The sequence below is a fragment of the Stigmatopora argus genome, chromosome 16 (genome assembly GCF_051989625.1).
Source record: "Stigmatopora argus isolate UIUO_Sarg chromosome 16, RoL_Sarg_1.0, whole genome shotgun sequence".
NCBI classification, from domain to species: domain Eukaryota; kingdom Metazoa; phylum Chordata; class Actinopteri; order Syngnathiformes; family Syngnathidae; genus Stigmatopora; species Stigmatopora argus.
Window position 1 is genome coordinate 3,902,513 of NC_135402.1, and position 18,295 is coordinate 3,920,807.

At 40.8% G+C, this 18,295-nt stretch overlaps 2 protein-coding genes across 6 annotated transcripts in view; one reads left to right on the plus strand and one right to left on the minus strand.

Annotated features, from left to right (window-relative positions):
* The window catches only part of LOC144090813 (microtubule-associated serine/threonine-protein kinase 3-like), a 34,853-nt gene extending 21,716 nt beyond the window's left edge, over positions 1-13,137 (minus strand). For 4 of the 5 annotated variants that reach the window (XM_077622636.1, XM_077622635.1, XM_077622640.1 and 1 more), the window contains exons 1-4: positions 12,702-13,137; positions 6,621-6,759; positions 5,507-5,640; positions 707-738 (exon numbers count right to left, since the gene is read on the minus strand). In XM_077622636.1, the coding sequence (XP_077478762.1) occupies positions 707-738; positions 5,507-5,640; positions 6,621-6,759; positions 12,702-12,827 (431 nt within the window). In that variant the 5' untranslated portion in view covers positions 12,828-13,137. The remainder of the gene's footprint in view (positions 1-706; positions 739-5,506; positions 5,641-6,620; positions 6,760-12,701) is intronic. The other variant, XM_077622641.1, reaches the window with a different exon arrangement.
* A 687-nt stretch (positions 13,138-13,824) lies between these two features.
* On the plus strand, positions 13,825-17,010 carry bcl7a (BAF chromatin remodeling complex subunit BCL7A). The gene is made up of 6 exons (XM_077623359.1): positions 13,825-14,053; positions 14,817-14,898; positions 14,984-15,080; positions 15,145-15,294; positions 15,360-15,424; positions 15,499-17,010. Exons 1-6 carry the CDS (start codon positions 13,962-13,964, stop codon positions 15,565-15,567), a joined length of 555 nt encoding a protein of 184 aa, XP_077479485.1. The 5' UTR covers positions 13,825-13,961; the 3' UTR covers positions 15,568-17,010.
* Positions 17,011-18,295: the final 1,285 nt, after the last annotated feature.

The window sequence follows — 18,295 nt, forward strand, 5'->3', positions numbered from 1 at the left end:
AAAATGGCACATTTCGGTTTTGTCATGGTTTCGCAACAGCGTTTTTTTATACGGAAACATTTACAATTGACTTTGAATGTGTTGCATAGAAATTGTTAACTTTAAAGAAATGTGTTAATTGTGGAAATTTAATTATTGTAATGACATACTAAATGTGATTTTTGTGCAATTTGCTAATCGGCCACTCATCTAAGGACAGTGATAGATTAAATAGTTAATAGATTCTGCTTTAAAATTTAATTTTATAATACGCCACAGAGTAACTTTGCCATATTACCACTTAAAACGACAACAAAAGATGATATTATGAAATATGGACCGCACAAGAAGCTTGAATTTAACCTACATTCTGTTGGACTTCTCAGTTTCAACATTAGATGGAGCTAGTCTCTTATATAATGCTCTGGGGTCAAAACCAGATAATGTGTTGAAATCAATGGACGGAACTGTAGAATTCCAGCACCTTGTTTAACATAAATAAAACTATAGAAAATAATAAAATATGATCAATTGAGCTCTGGTTGTGATTTTCTGCTGTTGCTGTTCTGCAAAGTTTGTTTCAGTAGTGTCAATGTGTTGTATACATGGGCATTTTACCATTTCCTTATATCTCTGCACTTTTGTCAGCAGCATTATAAACATTCATAACATGTATAGTAGTAAAAAAAATGGATTGACAGGTGACATCAGTCACTCGTGTACTCACAGACTGCCTCTTCGGGGAAGACTGAGCTCCTTCTGTGAATGAAGAGAAAAAAGACAACGTATTAAAAAAGGCGGCAGTGAGACTACATGGTTGTGCGTCAGGTTAAAGTGAGGTCAGGCTTGTAGTGAGAAAGTCCAACAAAGAACTCACTGAATCCCCCAGGGATTAAAAGGCCTGCGGCCGGCGCTCGTTACGGGAGGGATAACTCAAAATCCTCGCAAACATAATCACATCTGACTTCAGCAATGTGGTGCAATGAAAGCTGGAATAAAGTTCCTTCACATTGTTTCTTTTAGGGAAGCCCCCGATGAGATGACGTTATCGCAAATGGGACCCGATCGGGACATTTTCACACGACGGAGTCAAAAAGATCGGGGGTTTCAAATGTATTTACTCAGTTTTAAGGATATTATCATTGGCTTGCCTTTTCTATTTTTTACTGCTAAATTATTTTTTCCACTTCAAACAATTTATATAAACTCTGTTTAAGCTTTTATATTATTATTTTTATTCAGTCTCAGTCTGCAGAAGGTCCCCCACCTTGTGGACTTCCTATGTGTGGCTCCAGTTTTTTTTACCTAGGTCTACAATGTCTTCTGTGTCTGTCTTGCTACTGCAACCAAGAAATCTCCCGAATACGGGATGAAATAAAGTTCTAACCTAACCTATAAATTCAGACATGCAGATATTTACTACCACAAAGCCTTTCAGAAGATAAAATGTCAAAAAGTCAAGAAACTCTCAATCATGACCAACTATTTTGAGTTCATGAAAGTTCAAATCTTTTTACGTAATGTATTGGCTAAGAAATGTTGTTGTTCTAGGTTAGGACCACTGCTTTTCTTAGCTATGTTAGGATAGCTTCAAATTGGCGAAATATGATTTCACATCACACACACACAACATTTCAGAGGTATTGGCTCGCGACTAGAAATTGACAAATCCAGAAAAATCAGGTGACTAGGACTCGCATACAAAAAAAAATGTGCTCGCATTGGAATTTACTCTCGTGACAGCTTACTGACTGTCCCACGGTCAATTAGTGACCTCTTCTGGTGGACCGCTGTCGTTTTAGTCGGGGATGACCGACTTGGATTTCCCTCCTGATGCGACTGCCGCATTTCATCCACATAGAAAGCTTGGAAATGATCGTCAATTCTAGTGGTGATGTCATAACCAGAATCGATGAGCAACTATATGGCGTGCTAGCTGCACTATAAATGCTGTGCAATCATTCAATATTCCTTTAAGGCAGTCAAAGTGGGGCAACATAGCCCCGGTTAAATCCTTGTCTTTGATTTTATCAAATAAATTGACACGTTGAGACGAAGCTGTCCCTTAGCTATCAATTACGTTCCCGTCTGGCCGTCAGGTGAGCATCCATATTTTTTTTGTTCGGGGAGCCGCGACAGCCACACGCGATGCTAATTATCAGCGGGAGGTGATTTACAGCCGTGTCGTTTCCACCAATCACAGCTCGTCAGGTCACAGCGGGAAAATCTGCCACTGTGCGTCTCCGAGGCCATTTAAGGGGTAAACAAAAAAAACAGGCTGTTCTAAGGAACAATAAGGAGGGCCATCAAAATGTGATTTTCGCAAGTATCTGCTTTGGAGAATAATGATATCGTTAAACAGTTACTTTTTCATTGGGGTTTCAATAAATAAAAATAAGTTACAATAGCCCTAATATGAAAAGAAGTGAAAATTCATTGCATTCACTGCAAATCCAATTTTTGTTTTATTTTACAACTGAAAAGAACTACGGGTTGTGCCTTAGTCAAGTCCAAGATATAAAAAAAAAAACACACAAACGCCTGAACTGGGACAATACTGTTAAATATGCAGATGCCAACTTAGTTTATAAAATCTTCCAACACAAAGCTCCTCCTCCAATACAAGATTTTGTACTAAAAAAATAACATTAACAAGGGCTGGCTCTAGAGGCGACTGTGTAGTTCCCTTAAAAAAGTGCTAAATTAGCCAAAGCGCCTTCTTTCTTCATATCTGGAACTCAATACCAATTAACATACAATGAACTCCCATCTTTGAACCCATTGGCCAATCATCTTAAAGCCTGGCTGTTAGACAAACAAAATTGCAATCACAACGCAGTATGTGCTACATGTGTGTGTGTGTGTGTCTAGTAGGTGTCATCATTTATGTTCAACCTACACAAGAGACTAAAGATAGAAATTAGCCCTCGGCTACAATCTGACATATTTACATATACATGTTCATTAACATGAATATAAATATGTTCATTAACATGTGCTGCCCCTTAATGAATAAATCAAACTCAAACCATCGAATTGGGTAGTCGAGGGGGGTCAGTTTTAACATACAGCGCAATTATAGAAAGCAGAGACGGCTTTGTTAACATATCGACCACATCAAGTGACACTCTTAAAATACGTATACTTTTTATACTTCATTTGATCCTTGAGAAAAATCCTGCTGGCCCGCAAGGCTTATAAAGCACCAAGGGAAACCCTTTAGCGTCAACGCATCTTTGCCAGCCACTGCAAACTAAACTTCAATCATGCTCACCCAGGAATGAATGCGATCGGCTAGAGCAAAAAAAAAAAAAAAGGTTTCATTCCGCTCGCCTACCTGTAACCCTCTGCGCCTGAGAATGCTGGACTCATCCATGGCGGCGGACCAGCTCGCCCCCGCAAAGACGCAGCGGCGGCCGGGCCCGGTTCAATCAGCCCGGAGCGACCTTCCTAGCCTCGCTACCTCACTACCATTTGATCTCAGGCGCCGCGCCGCACGCTCGTCCCGGACGCCTCCCCTGACTCGTCTTCCCCCCCGAGCGGTGGAGGAAAAGGAGGGAGGATGACGGCAGAGGAAGAGGGGAGGCGGGGGAGTAAGAGGGGACGGGTGAGGGGGGGGCTTGGTGACAATATACCGAGAGGATGTCCTTCCTGGCATTGTCGCACTCCGCCAGACGGGAGAAGATACTGCGTTGGAGACTTTATTTGCCATTCTGAATGCTGCTCAGGTTAAAGATGTAAACGGAAAAATTGGATTTTTTGATTAAAATAAGCTTAAATCAGTTAGTTGTGAAATGCAATACATCCATCACTAAAAATTGAATATTAATGATGACATTTACTATTACCATAGGGGGTATAGATTGTGTTTAAAACCAATTTGTTTTAATTAAAATCCCCCATTTTGTGACTTCTATAATTAAAAAATATTTTGAATGTTAAAAAGATTTGAAATTTTGAACTCATAAGTATATTTCAAACAAACCATTTTTGAATAAATCACATTGACTGCATAAATTAAGTGTGTGGAGCTTTAAAACATTTTTTACACCAGATAAACTCATTTTAGAAGGCCAAATTGACAAATTATAAATAAAGTGTGTGGAGCTTTAAAACATTTTTTACACCAGATAAACTCATTTTAAAAGGCCAAATTGACAAAAATTCTAATTTCTGCTCACATTTCAAAAGTTTTAAAAAATGTACATTTATTTAAATCAGCCGAGTAACTGCTCCACGTCCCACGTGACGCGAGTTATTTCAAATTTTCTTGACGTCTATTTTATGACTCAAATCTTGCACTTTGAGGCCCATTTTTTGTCATCTGGTATCGCCACTAAACACACGTTCGCGTGGTACGTACAAACCCGACAAAGGCGGCTGTTAAATCAAGAAAATAATGAACAATGGATGCCATTGTCGTCTTATCTTCCCACCCGTGTGGACGCCATACGTTGGCGCTGTCTTGGTATGCCGCCCTCGGGGTGGCGCGTCCCGCAAATCAATACTCAACTTGTGGTGCGATATTGCGATAAGACGGTCATAATCCCTAACCTTCCATGTGTCTGTGTCTTGTCCCTCATATTGCCGTTGGACGATGTCCTTGACTGATAACATTGACGTTGTGTACACACAGCAATAATGGACCTATAACGGACTTTTTCTAGCTTGAAATCGAGGAGGGACCGTTTCGACCAATGGCACATGCTTATAATGTGGCTCGGAAAACCTTTTTTTTTTTAAAGATGTTTTTTTAATCTCTTAAAATAAAGAATAATAAGATAGACATGTTAACAACTGGGCCTAAAGTCAATGTTACCTATCACGAGAAAAAACAACAACAACGACAGAGCCCCCTAGTGGTAACAGATGTATGTGTTTTCAACATCAGGGAAAAAGGGGAAAGTTCTTTGGAATTGTATTAATTTATGTAAATCTTTTTTCTTCAGAATCTGATCTTATTTTCAAAGGGAATAAGAATTCATCTCTAGCCTAAACAAATAGCGTATTTGTTGCGCTTGAGGGAAGAAAATAAATAAATGTGAACTTGACTTGAAGCTCTCACGCAAAAGGAATTTATGATCTTATTAGTAACATCAGAGTTTCCCTTCTTCGTCATCTGTTTACTTCGCAGCCAATAAGACGAGTAAACATGCTGGAGTTGATTAGTTAGCCGCACAATCACGATTGGCAGAACATTGGAGGTGTTTATCTACCTAAGTCAATTAGCCTTGGTCACGTGATGCTTTGTTTCAATGCTTTTCAAATAGAATTCGTTAAATTGGTCACGCCACGATCCTCATTAGGCTCCCCTCGGCGTGTTCGCCGAAGGCAAAACGGGCGGCGGACACGTTTTCGGCGGCGTTAACCTTTCCCCCGCCAACGTCTCGTGGGATTAGCCGCTTCTTTTGATCCGATCTGCAGGCGAGGCAACGAGATGGCCGCATCGATCGGAGGCGCGTTGAAGGTCACCTCTACGCCGCGTTTGTTTACCGACTAAAGTTCATCACCGGGGCGCGCGACTCACCGAGCTGGAGGTCAGGGACGGGTCCGACTTGCCGAGGTTCAGCGCCTTCATGCGGATCAGGTTGGAGGAAGAATCGGGATACGACGGCGGGGGGCATGTTTGCTGGGCGTGGGCCGCAAAGAGGAGATACTTTCCTGGCAAGGATAGAGGAAGCAAAAATCAGAATGGCAATTAAGAGATCAGGATAAGCCTATATTGCGTAAGACGGGGGTGCTTAAACTCTGGCCGGCGAGCCGATGGCTACCTTGATTTTAACTGCGCTGCCTGCAGCAAATAGTGAAAATATCATTGAATATGGCCAGCGTAAAAAGCTTGAATTCAGCCTGCATTCTGTTGAAGCTCTTAGCTTTAACACCAGATGGAGCTAGTTTCGGAAACAGTGCTTTTCTATTACGTCGCTATTAGCAGGGGGGTCGAAATCTGTGGAAATCAATGAAGTATTCGAGTTTACGTAAACTTTTATAATAAAAAAAAAATCAATCGATTAAAGTTTATTTCAGATGTATAATTTTGTTTGTGAGCGAAATACCTCCAGATTATTTTGTTGCTTTGTCATAAAAGCCCACTGTATAAAATAAGAAAACGTAGCAGCTTTTCGTCCATAAAATACCTACCGTATTTTTTTGCATATAAGTCGGCCCCACGCATAAGCCGCACCCTTAAATTTGCCTTTAAAGTTTAATTTTAGAAATTTCTCGCGTATAAGCCGCCCTCCCATGAACAATTTTCACCTCCATGTTTGTGGTTTTAAAAAGGAGTACAAATGTGTTACTGTGAAGGGAACATTTTAAGAAAAATCATCGCACGTGGCATTTCTGAGATACTCTATGAATCAAAAGCACATTATTAGGGTCAATATTATAAGGAATGAAATCATCCAGTAATGGTTGTTTTCTTACTGCAAAACAGAAAATAACCAAGAAATAGTAAATGTTAATTTCCCCACGTCTATTGGTGAAAGAGAGTATAGCTACGCTGTAAGTCTTGTGCGCATATAAGCCGTACCCTCGATTCAGTCATCATTTTTTGTAGTTATAAATAGGGCTTATATGCGAGAAAATACGGTATTTGTGAGCGATGCAAGCATCATAGGGGCAAATTTATCTGGGTCTACCTGTGAGACCCCCGCCTAGGCTGCGTCTTCTCATGTGCTTGCTGTCGTCGCTGAGCTGGCGCTTGAAGCGCAGACACAGTTCAGGGTGGCTGGACTTCCTGAGTGACGCCGAGGAGGGAGGGTAAAGGATGTGGTCCAGCTGCATGAAAAAACAAGAAGGACGGAAAAAAAAAAGAAGCTTGTCAAAAAAGAAGGTGTGTCAAGATATGCAAAAGAACATTAAATACCGCTTTGTTTTGGGTTGCATTGCTTCGGAAGCGTACTAAATAACACTGGTCTCCTAGCAAAGTGGTTCTGGGTAAAAGTAGTGACATTTACTAAAATAAAGGTCAACTCCATCCAGTTTTTCAGATTTTGTATTGGGCCAAAATGTTAAAGAAATACTGAGTCAATTCCGTTTTTGTTGATTTTGGTATGGTATAGCCCTGATCGCAAAAAAATAATTCAATTTAAATCAATAAAACTGGTTATGGCCCCAATTAACCCTCCAAAGTTGATTATTATTTTATAGTATTTGACTCAACGTGTATTGATGGCGACAGACGTCCAATTCATTAAAACCAGGAAGACTGGCCATGAATCCTCATGTTTGGGAGAGGCCAGTTGTCTCCCAGTTCAAATGGATTGGACGTCCAGCGCCATCAAAGAGTTAAATGAGTGCCATGTAAGGTTTGAAATAATAATAATAAAATAATTCCTGCATAAAAGGGTCAACATGATGAGCGAAATCTAGCCACATAATTATTTTTTATCCGTGAACACGGACGTCGCCCGCTGTTAATGGCACTGAAATGCGACCAATCCCTGTCGCCGATCCCATTTAAACGTGCTCCCTATTCCTGACACACTCAACTCGTTTGAACTACAAGAAAAGAGTGGCAAAGTTCGAGCAGGTTAAAACTACTGATAAGCTATCAGAGGTTTCCAATGAAGCCCACACCAAAGCGACAAGCTAACTAAAACACACCACGCTACCAAAAAAACGGGGCTACTTTCGACCTTTTCCTCCAGAATTCCCCGAAGGGGAAAAACACCAAAATGTAAAGTTCTTTCCTTCCCGGCGGGGCCGTTTGCTGTCGACACTGCCGTTTGCTGTCGACACTGCCAACAAGGCTTTATTTCCACAGCAAACACCAGCGGGTCACCGAGATCAAGCTCTTCTATGCTTTTAACGAGACACGCCGTCGTTCGGTCGCTTTTAAAAGACGGAAATGAGCGAACTTTGGTTTTCGCTAGACACACCGATCAATAAGGTCGAGTCCAAAATTGGACATTTGACATGAACTCGCAGTTCAAAATGGAAATAATCCACGTAAAAAAAATCCCAAACTGGCACAGAACAAATCGAAAAATACATTCATTAAAAAAAAAATTAAGAAAATACTTTAAAATACCAAATAAGGCCGTAGAATAGATTCAGTGCGCGAGGAACTGAAAAAATGGATATATTTTTTAAATAATCAAAGCTCCTTCAAAAACAAAGGTGAAGAGACGTTAAAAAGGGGTGACGAAGCACCGCCGGCGTTTCTTTCTGCGGTTGCTAGGACGCGGTTAGTGTACGCAGGGGCTTTAACAGACGCGCCGGTCACGAATGACCTCTCATCTTGCTTCCTTGCCATTGTGTGGCTCACATCTTTTTATATTTTAGATGGTCATAAGCGAGCTATGAAAACAAAAAACAAACCTATTTCTAGATCAACCAATCTCATTTTGGTCGCAAAACTGTCCACTTTTTATCGCCAGCTTTTACTATAAATTAAACTATATTAAATTAAACTCCTGAAACATGAAGACGTCAACATTTCCATATAAAATGTCACATTTTTGGGTAAACATATTTGGGGGGGTCTTTGATTTTGGCAAAGACACGCCCCATCAATAAATTGACTTTGAGCCCCCTATCATAATAGGTTTTAATACTTTTACACGTATATATTTATCTATTATAAGTCGATCTGTAGCATGTCCCCTGTAAAAATGTCATCATTTCCACTTTTTAACATAAACATGGTATCTCTCTCACTCTCTCTGGACTCTTTGTGGTAAAATAAACGAACCTCTATCTAGTTCAACTCACATCAATGTTTTGTTCAAGTGGAAAGAAAAAAATCCAACTCAAGGCCGAAACCCGCCCAGCTGAGAATGGCCGACCCAAGCGGACACTGACACACTTAAAATCGTGAAGAGTTTTGGGTTCTTGAACTCCACGAGTGGTCGCGGGGGGATTTTGTTTCCTGTGTTGACATGATTTAAAGTCGGAAAAAAACACCAAGCTGTGTCCAATGGTGACCTCACACTGCAAGAGCAGAGTGCGAAGAAGGCTTGCTGTAGTTTGGCGACAAAATACAGACGTTTAAAGAAGCGCAATAGTCACCATACTCAGAATGAGGACGCTCTCTTTGACTTTGGAATGCATTTAACTCATTGACTGTCACCAGAGTTGCTCTAAAAGAGGCGAATTTTTACATGGACTACTTCATAATTTTGGCATACTACCAGTTACGACAAATCAACAAACTTTTGATTGCTTTTGATTGGTTTGCGGGCCGCATTAACGTCAACGCCATTTCATGTGGGCTGGACCATTTTAGATGTAATATTTAGATTTTTTTAAATTGGATTAAAAGCCCTAAATAATCCATTTTTATAGATCTAAAACAATGTTTATTTGAGCTTTTTTTTCTTCGTAATGGAAATTTTTTTTTAATCATGTTTTTCATTTCAAATGGAAACAAAATATATTTTTAATGATGTTCCATATTAAAGTGGAAAACGGAAAATATCTATATATTTATTTTTAGATCTGACAAAATGCGCTTTGAACTAAAAACAAAAGAAAAAAAATTGGATTGAAAATATTGCAATGATTGATTTTAAAAGGGGGAAAAATCAGGAAATGTAATGTACATCATCTATAATCATTTGAATTTGATCCTAAAACAGAAAGTCGGCACTCATGATTTACTTTCTCGGGCCGCACAAAATGATGCGGCGGGCCAGATTTGGCCCCCGGGCCGCCACTTTGACACCTGTGCTCTAGCAGATCGAATATTATTTTCAAGTCCAATAGATCTGGAGTGGGAAGGGCTATCAAAGACTGAACTCAAACAGTTCAACGACCCCGTGGACTGACTTTTTTATCCGAAAAATGGAAGCCTAGATTGAAAATGCGAGGATTATAATCATCAAGCAAAGTGATAGTCCCGATATTTGAAAGCCAGCACAATTTATCCAACCGTGCTAACAATTCCCAGTCATTAAATTAAAAAGCAAGCCAACATTTAATGCCCAACTCTGCCTACCTCCTTTGCCTCCGGTGATTGGCCACGAGGTAAATTCCCACCGAGAGACATGTTTATCACCGCTTGGGTCCAAATGAGCTTCTGTCACATGTCATTTCAAGAGAAGCAAGTGGCAAAAATCAAAAAAGATAAAAGATCGGAGGTGACGCAGCAGGCTCTCGGGTAAAAGGACTTAATCAGATTGCGCTAATCCTTTTAGCTGCTAAAGTATACAAAGACACTGGACGCCCGTACGACTGGTCGCCTGGCTGACAGCGATATAGAAAGTTAAACATTGTCCAGCGTGGACAAACACTGTAGTGACGAGCACCTTCTAGTCGAAATGGATTGGACAGCTCTTGAGGTCAATGGCAAGAAATTACTGTATTTTCTTGCGTTTATGCCGTATTTAAAAAAAACGATGACTGAATCGAGGGTAAGGCTTATATGTGCATAAATTAGACTTGACATGCACGAAACGCCATAACACAAGACAATGTGGACAATGGCGGAAGTCTTAAAAGCCCGTCGGCTCGTGTCGTAGGTGTGGGCATCCTGCTTAGGTGAACAAGCATCCTGAGGCTGTCGGCGCGCTCTGAAAACAACACGCGTGGGAAAACAAACTTGAGCGGGGGTTCCGTTCTGCCTTTCTAAACCTGATAGCTTATTGACTTAACGTTTAGGGAAGGGAAGCCAACCGACTGTGTGGTGTCCGATTATTTATGAGCCCTGAAAAAGACAAAAAAAGGATTTGGACCATTTTAGAGTATTTAATTCGAATTTAAATGAGTAGTTTTTCCCAGCCTGATTCTAAATTTGAAAATGATGATCTCATAGATCAAGGGTGTCAGACTCGGGTTGGTTCGCGGGCCGCTTTAACATCAATTAGATTTCACGTGGGCGGGAGCATTTTAGATATAATATTTAGATATTTTTTTAATAAATTGATTAAAAGAACTGGATTAAAAGCTCTGAATATTCAGTTTTTTATAGATCTAAAACAATGTTTATTTTAGCTTTTATTTAAATATATTTTTAGATTTTACAAAATGATTTTTGAACTAAAAACACAGAAAATAATTGATTAAAAATTTACAATTATTGATTTAAAAGGGGGAAAATCAGGAAATTTAATATACATCTATACTCTTCATTTTAATTTGATCGTAAAACAGAAAGTCGGCACTCATGATTTACTTTCCCGGGCCACACAAAATGATGCGGCGGGCCAGATTTGGCCCCCGGGCCACCACTTTGACACATGTCCTACACAATAACACAATAGCTAAGTCCCCTAAAAATAGCTGAACAATTTGACCCCCAAATTTTGTGTTCTTCTGCGGCTAACATATTCAGGCTTTTGACCGATGGTCAGTTTTTGGTCAAAAAGTCACCATCCCCATGCAATTCCACCAGATATCACATGTTCAAGTTGTAAAAAAATAAATAAATAAAAGATATATACAGTAACATGCGTTTTGGCAGGCGTGGGAAGAAAATGTAACCCAAGCCAGCGTCATCCGAGTTCTCAGAAGACGGACCCCTTTTTGGAGCGCCTCCACGTGACCCCGTTGCTAGGCTTCTACCCGCTGGGATGCATCTGATAAAAGATGTCTGTCGCTTTAAGGGCACACCTGCACTCCGAGGCCGCGTCAAAGACGAAAATGATTTCTCGGGTTTTATAACTTAAGTGCTCCAAAATGTCCCCACCCTCGCAAGCCAGCCTGACGCATGCTTCAACCAGTCGCAACAAACCAAAATTGTTATTGTCATGTAAGCATTGCCGATACAATTTATAAACACGCTTAGCCAACCAAGTGAAAAAAAAACATTCTTGTTGATGCCTGCTAAAAATAATAAAGTGAGCCTTTTTTCCACGGCTACAATTACTTTTATGAACAAAACGATGATACTTGTTAGCCCGTTGTTGGCTGGGATAGGCTCGAGCACCCCGTGAGGATAAGCGACTCCAAAAATGAATATTTGTACCCCAAAAAATTAAAAAGTAAACATTGTACTTTTTTATTCATTAGATTATTATTCATATATTTGCAATATATTGGTATAAATAATTATATTATGTTTTTTATAAGCTTCACTAAGCACTTTGTCAGTGGAGTGCCAATGTTGTTGTTTTTTTTTACTTTTTTGGTACCCATTTTTCCACTTTTGAGTGTACAATGTTTTGATAAATATGACCAATAAGTCTTCAACTTCAAAAATCAAGATGCATTGAGTGCCAAATGTTGTCAAAGTTGAAAATAATACACTTGTTATCATTGTTTTGGCATTTGTTCTTTAGCAAAAATTCAATTATTAGCATTTTAGTCCTAATAATTACATTTAAAACTGAAAAAAAAATGATCATTTATCATGATTGTTTTGACTGCCCCTTTTATTGACATGTAATGGACTGTTCCAATTACTTACTGCGCATGTACAAACAATTCAGGAAGAAGATTGCAAAATAACATTATCTTGGTGTGTTGTAAGGATAAGAAAAGGCAAGTAGAGGAAAAAAGAATTATCACTGCTAGCAAGAAAAAAAAATGTCAGAAAAGGTTCAAACGAGAATAAAATTGACGGGGAAAATCGCAATTAAAATGTCTCACTTCATAATTGACTCACGTGTAATTAGGTGCTGTTTTTAGTAACAAAACATAAACAATCTTTAGCTTCTCTTTTGAAATGATTGTGGAAATCAAACATTTGTCTTTGCATCGGAAACATGTGGAGGACCCAATGACTGGTTTAACAATGTATACAAAACTTTAAGACATTTTCTTAAGTTTTTTTTTACCTTCTCATCTTCTTCACACTCGTCCTCTTCGTTACTCTGCATTTCTTGGGCACCTCTCCCGCAATCCGAGTTGAAGTTAGCGCCTTTTGGATCGGGCTCGGCGGACATGTCTCCATTTCCCTCCATGGTTGGTCGACGCTCAGGCGATGACGAGAAGAAGAAGAACCCCCATCGAGGACGCCCAAAAACTCGGTTAGCTGCTAATTAACCCGCACCTGCGCATAGACTTCATACTAGATGCGCAAGTAAAACAAAAAAATAGCTCATCAAGCCCGGAAGAAAAAGCCAATTGTGTTACTTTTCGCCAATCGGGAGCGAATCGGGACGACAGCCAGCGGCCGGAGGAAGAGTCTCTTTTTCGGGTCTAGAGTTACTTCCCTCGGCCGTGGCTGCCACCTCCTCCGCCAGAACTTTCACACACGAGTCGGGAGGGGAGAGCGGCGCCCAAAAGAGCCAAATCGAAACCACGCCTACGAACAAAGAATGGACCAATCGCATCGGAGCAAGTTATGACCAAGTTTACACATGCGGAAGTTAATGGATATACGTAAATATGCAATTGATAATAATACGTAGTGACCTTTTTAAAGATAAAAAATATAAATTTTAAACATGAAAATTGATTGACTTTTTTTTAAAGAATGAAAATATAGAATTTAAACATGTTTTGTATGGCTAGCCAGACATTAATCCAAAATAGACTATGTCATGGATGTTATTTGAATTCTCGTATAACTACATATTCACAGTATAAAGTTTCACGTTTTTGGAAGAATGTTTCGTTAATGTTTTCAATTAATCTTACTGATTTGAGAGGCTTGACGCGCGTGAATTAAAACGTAAAATCCTCTCTAACTTTTTGCATGCGCAACAGTGCTCTCTGTTGGTAGCAGTCAGAAATGTCGGCTTAAAAATGCTCCATCATGCTAACATATCAAATTGAGTCAAGAGTGATCAGGCGTCTGTATGGAAGTATAAAATATGGCCAAAAAGTCAACATTAAACAGACCTCTGTCGCTGTCAATGACGGCCATTGAGTCAGGCCGGCCAACATCTCGTTTTATATATAGGATATCTATGGCATATTTCCTGCTCGTCCTCTCCCCGCCCTTCCCCGTTTGCTCCCTGGGGCGCGCATGCGCACCAGCGCCCGTTGTGCGCCGCTCTCTCCACTGTTTGCATTGTGTCTCAACCGAAGCGAGCGAGAGTCGGACCGGCGAGCCCGTTCTTCGATTATTAACCGCCCTCCCTACCGCGGCAATGTCGGGCAGGTCGGTCCGTGCGGAGACCCGTAGCCGGGCCAAGGATGACATCAAGCGGGTTATGGCCGCTATCGAGAAAGTACGAAAATGGTAAGCGGCGGCGGCGGAATGGGAAGGCGGGGGGGGGAGAGAGAGAGAGAGACAGACAAAAAAAGCTGTCTCTCTCGTTATCTAACAAGAGAAAGCCTTGTTGGGGGGTAGGAGGGAACCGAAATCAAACAATCGGGAGGCGGTTTACGGTCGAGTGGCTTCTCGGAACACGCGTGTACCGGGGGGTGGGCGGAGGGCAGCCGGATCTCGGCCGAGGTAGAGCAGCTCGTCCTCGGCGGGCGGTACAAGCCGAGGAGCCATTTCGAAAGCGCTCGGTCACATGAAACCGCCCGCCCTAACGTCGACCGTACTCGACTTTAAAAACGTCCCGGAGAGCCGTGGATCTCGAGCCGGCCATGGTTAGACGATCAAGACTTGGACTCGGAAGACTTTTAGCTTGTTTTCTGTTCTTTTAACCAACTGCTTTCCTTTTTTTTCTAGTGAGAAAGGGAACAAGGCGATGGGGGTGGGGATAAGGGAGAGTGTAAGTGGGGCCTCGATAAAGATCGTTATTTCAGTCAATTTCCTTTCAAATGTGTCATTTTTATGTGGCATGGCGTGGTCATAATGATAACTTGCTGCTTGTGAGGGTATAACGAGGGGTAAAAGTTAAGGGGGGACTGTACAGTTGGGCAAAGAACCTCCATCGAGTTCCAATTCATGTGATGAAGACATTTCAATGGCTGCTAGTGAGTAAAAAGTCTTATTTTGTTCGAGCAATATCAAGCAATGTTGTGAATATTGGCGGAAAATTTGCATCCAGGGAGAAGAAATGGGTGACGGTGGGAGACACGTCCCTTCGCATCTACAAATGGGTGCCGGTGACGGAGCCCAAGTCGGATGAGGTGAGTACGGTTTCAAAAGTTTTTAGCAAACGGCAAATCTTCCAAGTGAATTCCATTGACACCAAAGTCCACCATTTTCTTTAAGAAAACCAAGAACAAGAAGAAGGGCAAGGATGAGAAATACGGTTCCGAGCTGACCACTCCGGAGAACAGTTCTTCTCCCGGCATGATGGACATGCACGGTGGGTACCAAACATGTTCTTCATTTTACCCCACCCATCTAAATGCCACGCGATTGCCTTCCAGACGACAACAGCAACCAGAGCTCCATCGCCGACTCGTCGCCCATCAAACAGGAAACCAGCTGTAGCACCAGCCCGGCGCCCGAGTCCACTGGCGCGCCCAACCGCGAAAGCAGCGACGGCAAGACCGAGCAGAGTCCCGAAACCAAGAGGGGTGAGATCCGTGTATATTTCCGCGCCGTTAGCCCTTGCTACTTAACATTAGCGTGCCGTCGGCAGGTAAGAGCACGGAAGCGCCAAAGCGAGACGCGGACAAAGACTCCTCGGACAGCAAAGCCCCTCAGGTAACCGGGGTCGGGTCGTCGGAGAACCCGATTGGGTGACGCAGCCGCCAATCGGTGTCTTTTATCTCCCCCAGGATGTGGACCAAGAGACCCCGCCCAGCAAAAAGTGCAAAGTGGAGTCTCAGGACTTTGAGGAGAGTTAAAGCTTCCTCGACAACCCCCCCTTCCTCCCTCTCCATTAACTCTATTAGGGCTAATGGACTCAAGATTCTCCTCTCGGGCACCCGAACCCTGCCAACGGGGGGCTTGCGACCACGGACCCCCCCCTCTAACACCACCCCTGCTCTCCACAACACGGATGTGAGAAACTTGACACCGCTCTTCCAGTCCATCAATGAAGAGCATCTGCCCGGATCAGGGAGGATTCTAGGGGTTCAGGAGAGGGGGTGGGGGGGGGTCCTAGACGGTCCAGCTAGACTTGATTTTAGGATTTCTTTTCCTCAGGAGGGTCAACGCACTGTTACAGAAAATGGAACACGGGGGGAAAACGTGCTGCTGTTAGTGGAAGTCTCTTCTCTCTCTCCATGGAGGCGGTGTTTTGATTTTTTTTGTTTATTTTTTAGAATTTATTCTAGTGGAGGTTGTTAGCTTAGCACAGAGTTAGAAGGTAATGATAACACAATTTTAGATGGCGGTGGACGAAATGGACCTGATATTTAAAATGATCTTTTTATTTTTTTATTTTACGTGGACTGCAAAGTTATTTTCCCAATCAAACATGGTCACTCCGTACCAGTCATCCCAGTTGAAATGGATTGGATGTCTCAACGCCCATTAGCTTAATGCTAATATCTGTTGATAGACGCCATTGCATGAAAACTAGCAGTTAAAAAAAGATAGTAAACAAACTAACCCTTTAACAGAAATTCACGCTGGTTACAGACCCAAGTAACACTCTAATGTAGATTATTTTTTCCATAGTATTTCACTTGTTAGCTCCCTTTTACAGCATTAGGCGTCCAATCCATTGAGACTAGGACTATATATATACATGATTTTTTGTTTTTTTCGGGGCAGATCGCCCGGTGCTACATTATAAATTTAATGAAATAGGATGGAACTATCACGAGGAATAATTCTCCAGGCGAGTGTCATCGTGACCAGACAAGGAGCGTTTTTTTACATCGAAAAAGTACGTTTGTGTGGTGCTGTCGAATGGCGTTAGTCTACTTGAACTCCCTCGCGTGGTTGGAGAGAAGAGATGTTGTTTGGAGGATGGATTAGCATATATACCTCATTCCCAATCCAGCCGCGCTGGACTTTCCAATGTTATTCTCTTTGACATGGACACGGTGTCATTAGCATTAATATGTTGGCTCACTTATTCAGCACGTTGTAGCTTTTCACCCCGTTTTGAGCCTAGTGGCGCTTCAAAAGTGTGTTCACGGAATGAAATATTCACTCTTCTACTCTTGATTTTTTAACTTTTCCTCTTTTTACATCCTCTGGACCAGTTTTCTTTGTTTCATTTTAGAATTTGTACAGATTTATGCTAAGGTTTGGCTTATTTATTCCATCAGTAGTTCTCGGTTTTTATCATCCGATGTTTTTTTTTGTTTGGTTTCTTAATAAAATCGTTAAAACGATGGAGGGGTTTTCTTTGTCATGTTAGTCATTTTACACAATGTTGAAAAATTCAGGCAATATTTACTGTATTTTTGTTGTTGAAAATTTTGATATTGTGAGAATTTAAGAGAAAAAATGATTTAGATTTTGTAAAAAGAAGCCTATTGCATACTTATTTTTCCTTAACATTTACACATTTAAAAGTAGCTAAGAGAATTTTTAAGTTTTTGCCTCTAAATTTAATCAATATTTAATTTACTTTGGTTTTTAAAAAAAAAAGTCCTACACTTGCTTTATAAATTAGAAACGTAATGCTGTTATACGTCATTGATTATAGAAAGATCAGCACAACAGTTTATATTTCTAATTATGAAATTGAATATTGTGATTAAAGGCGATACATCATTTTACTAGCACTTTTTTTAACCAAAAGATAGGTCGCTGAAAACGTGGACTTAATGCTTGTATTGGGACTGTTAAAAGAGTACACATATAAGTAGTACATAGAAAAAGAGGACATAGGACAACACATCCATTAAGACGTCCGTCACATATAAAACATGAATGCATCACGTACAAATAGCACAAGGTTTCTCTATACAATATTTGGGAGTGCATCTTATTAACAGGGCAAAAAAATAAGTATTTTATACACTGTGTGCGAGTCACATTGTGGATGAGACGTAGAAACGCGCAGAGATTCAATATGATCCCAAAACGTTGTGCTTTATGACGACACTGATATGTTGAAGAAATTCTCTTGGCATCACGATTAGCAAGAAAGTAAAATAGGGCTGCCACAAACCGTCATTTTGGCAGTCGACTGTTGAGTTTGTCAAAAATGTGAAATGTAGTTCTATTGTGCTTTTTCATGCAGTAGCAGCGTTGCTATTACAGACAAACTTGACATCGACCAATCGCCTCTCTGCTTTTCTATGCGGACTAAAAAAAAATCAAGGAATATTTATTGTCAAGATTATGAAGAGGACTTTTGTCAGAAAAGTATATTATTAAATTTGTTAATGTTTAATACCTGCTGGGTATCATATATTATATTGTTTTAACTCTTTTACTGCCAACCCAGGTTACATAGTATCATAGTTGTGGTAGAATTTCCATTCATTTGAAATTATTTGGAATTTATCACTATTCATATCGCTTAAATGAATCTTTCAGTTAAATAATTCAATTTTCTAATTGTTTTATATGACATACTGAGCCGCAATTGGCCCCTAGGCCAAAGTTCTGAGACACCTCTTCTAGAAGAATAAGAGAAAAAAAATTATAATGTCTGTATGTAAAGGT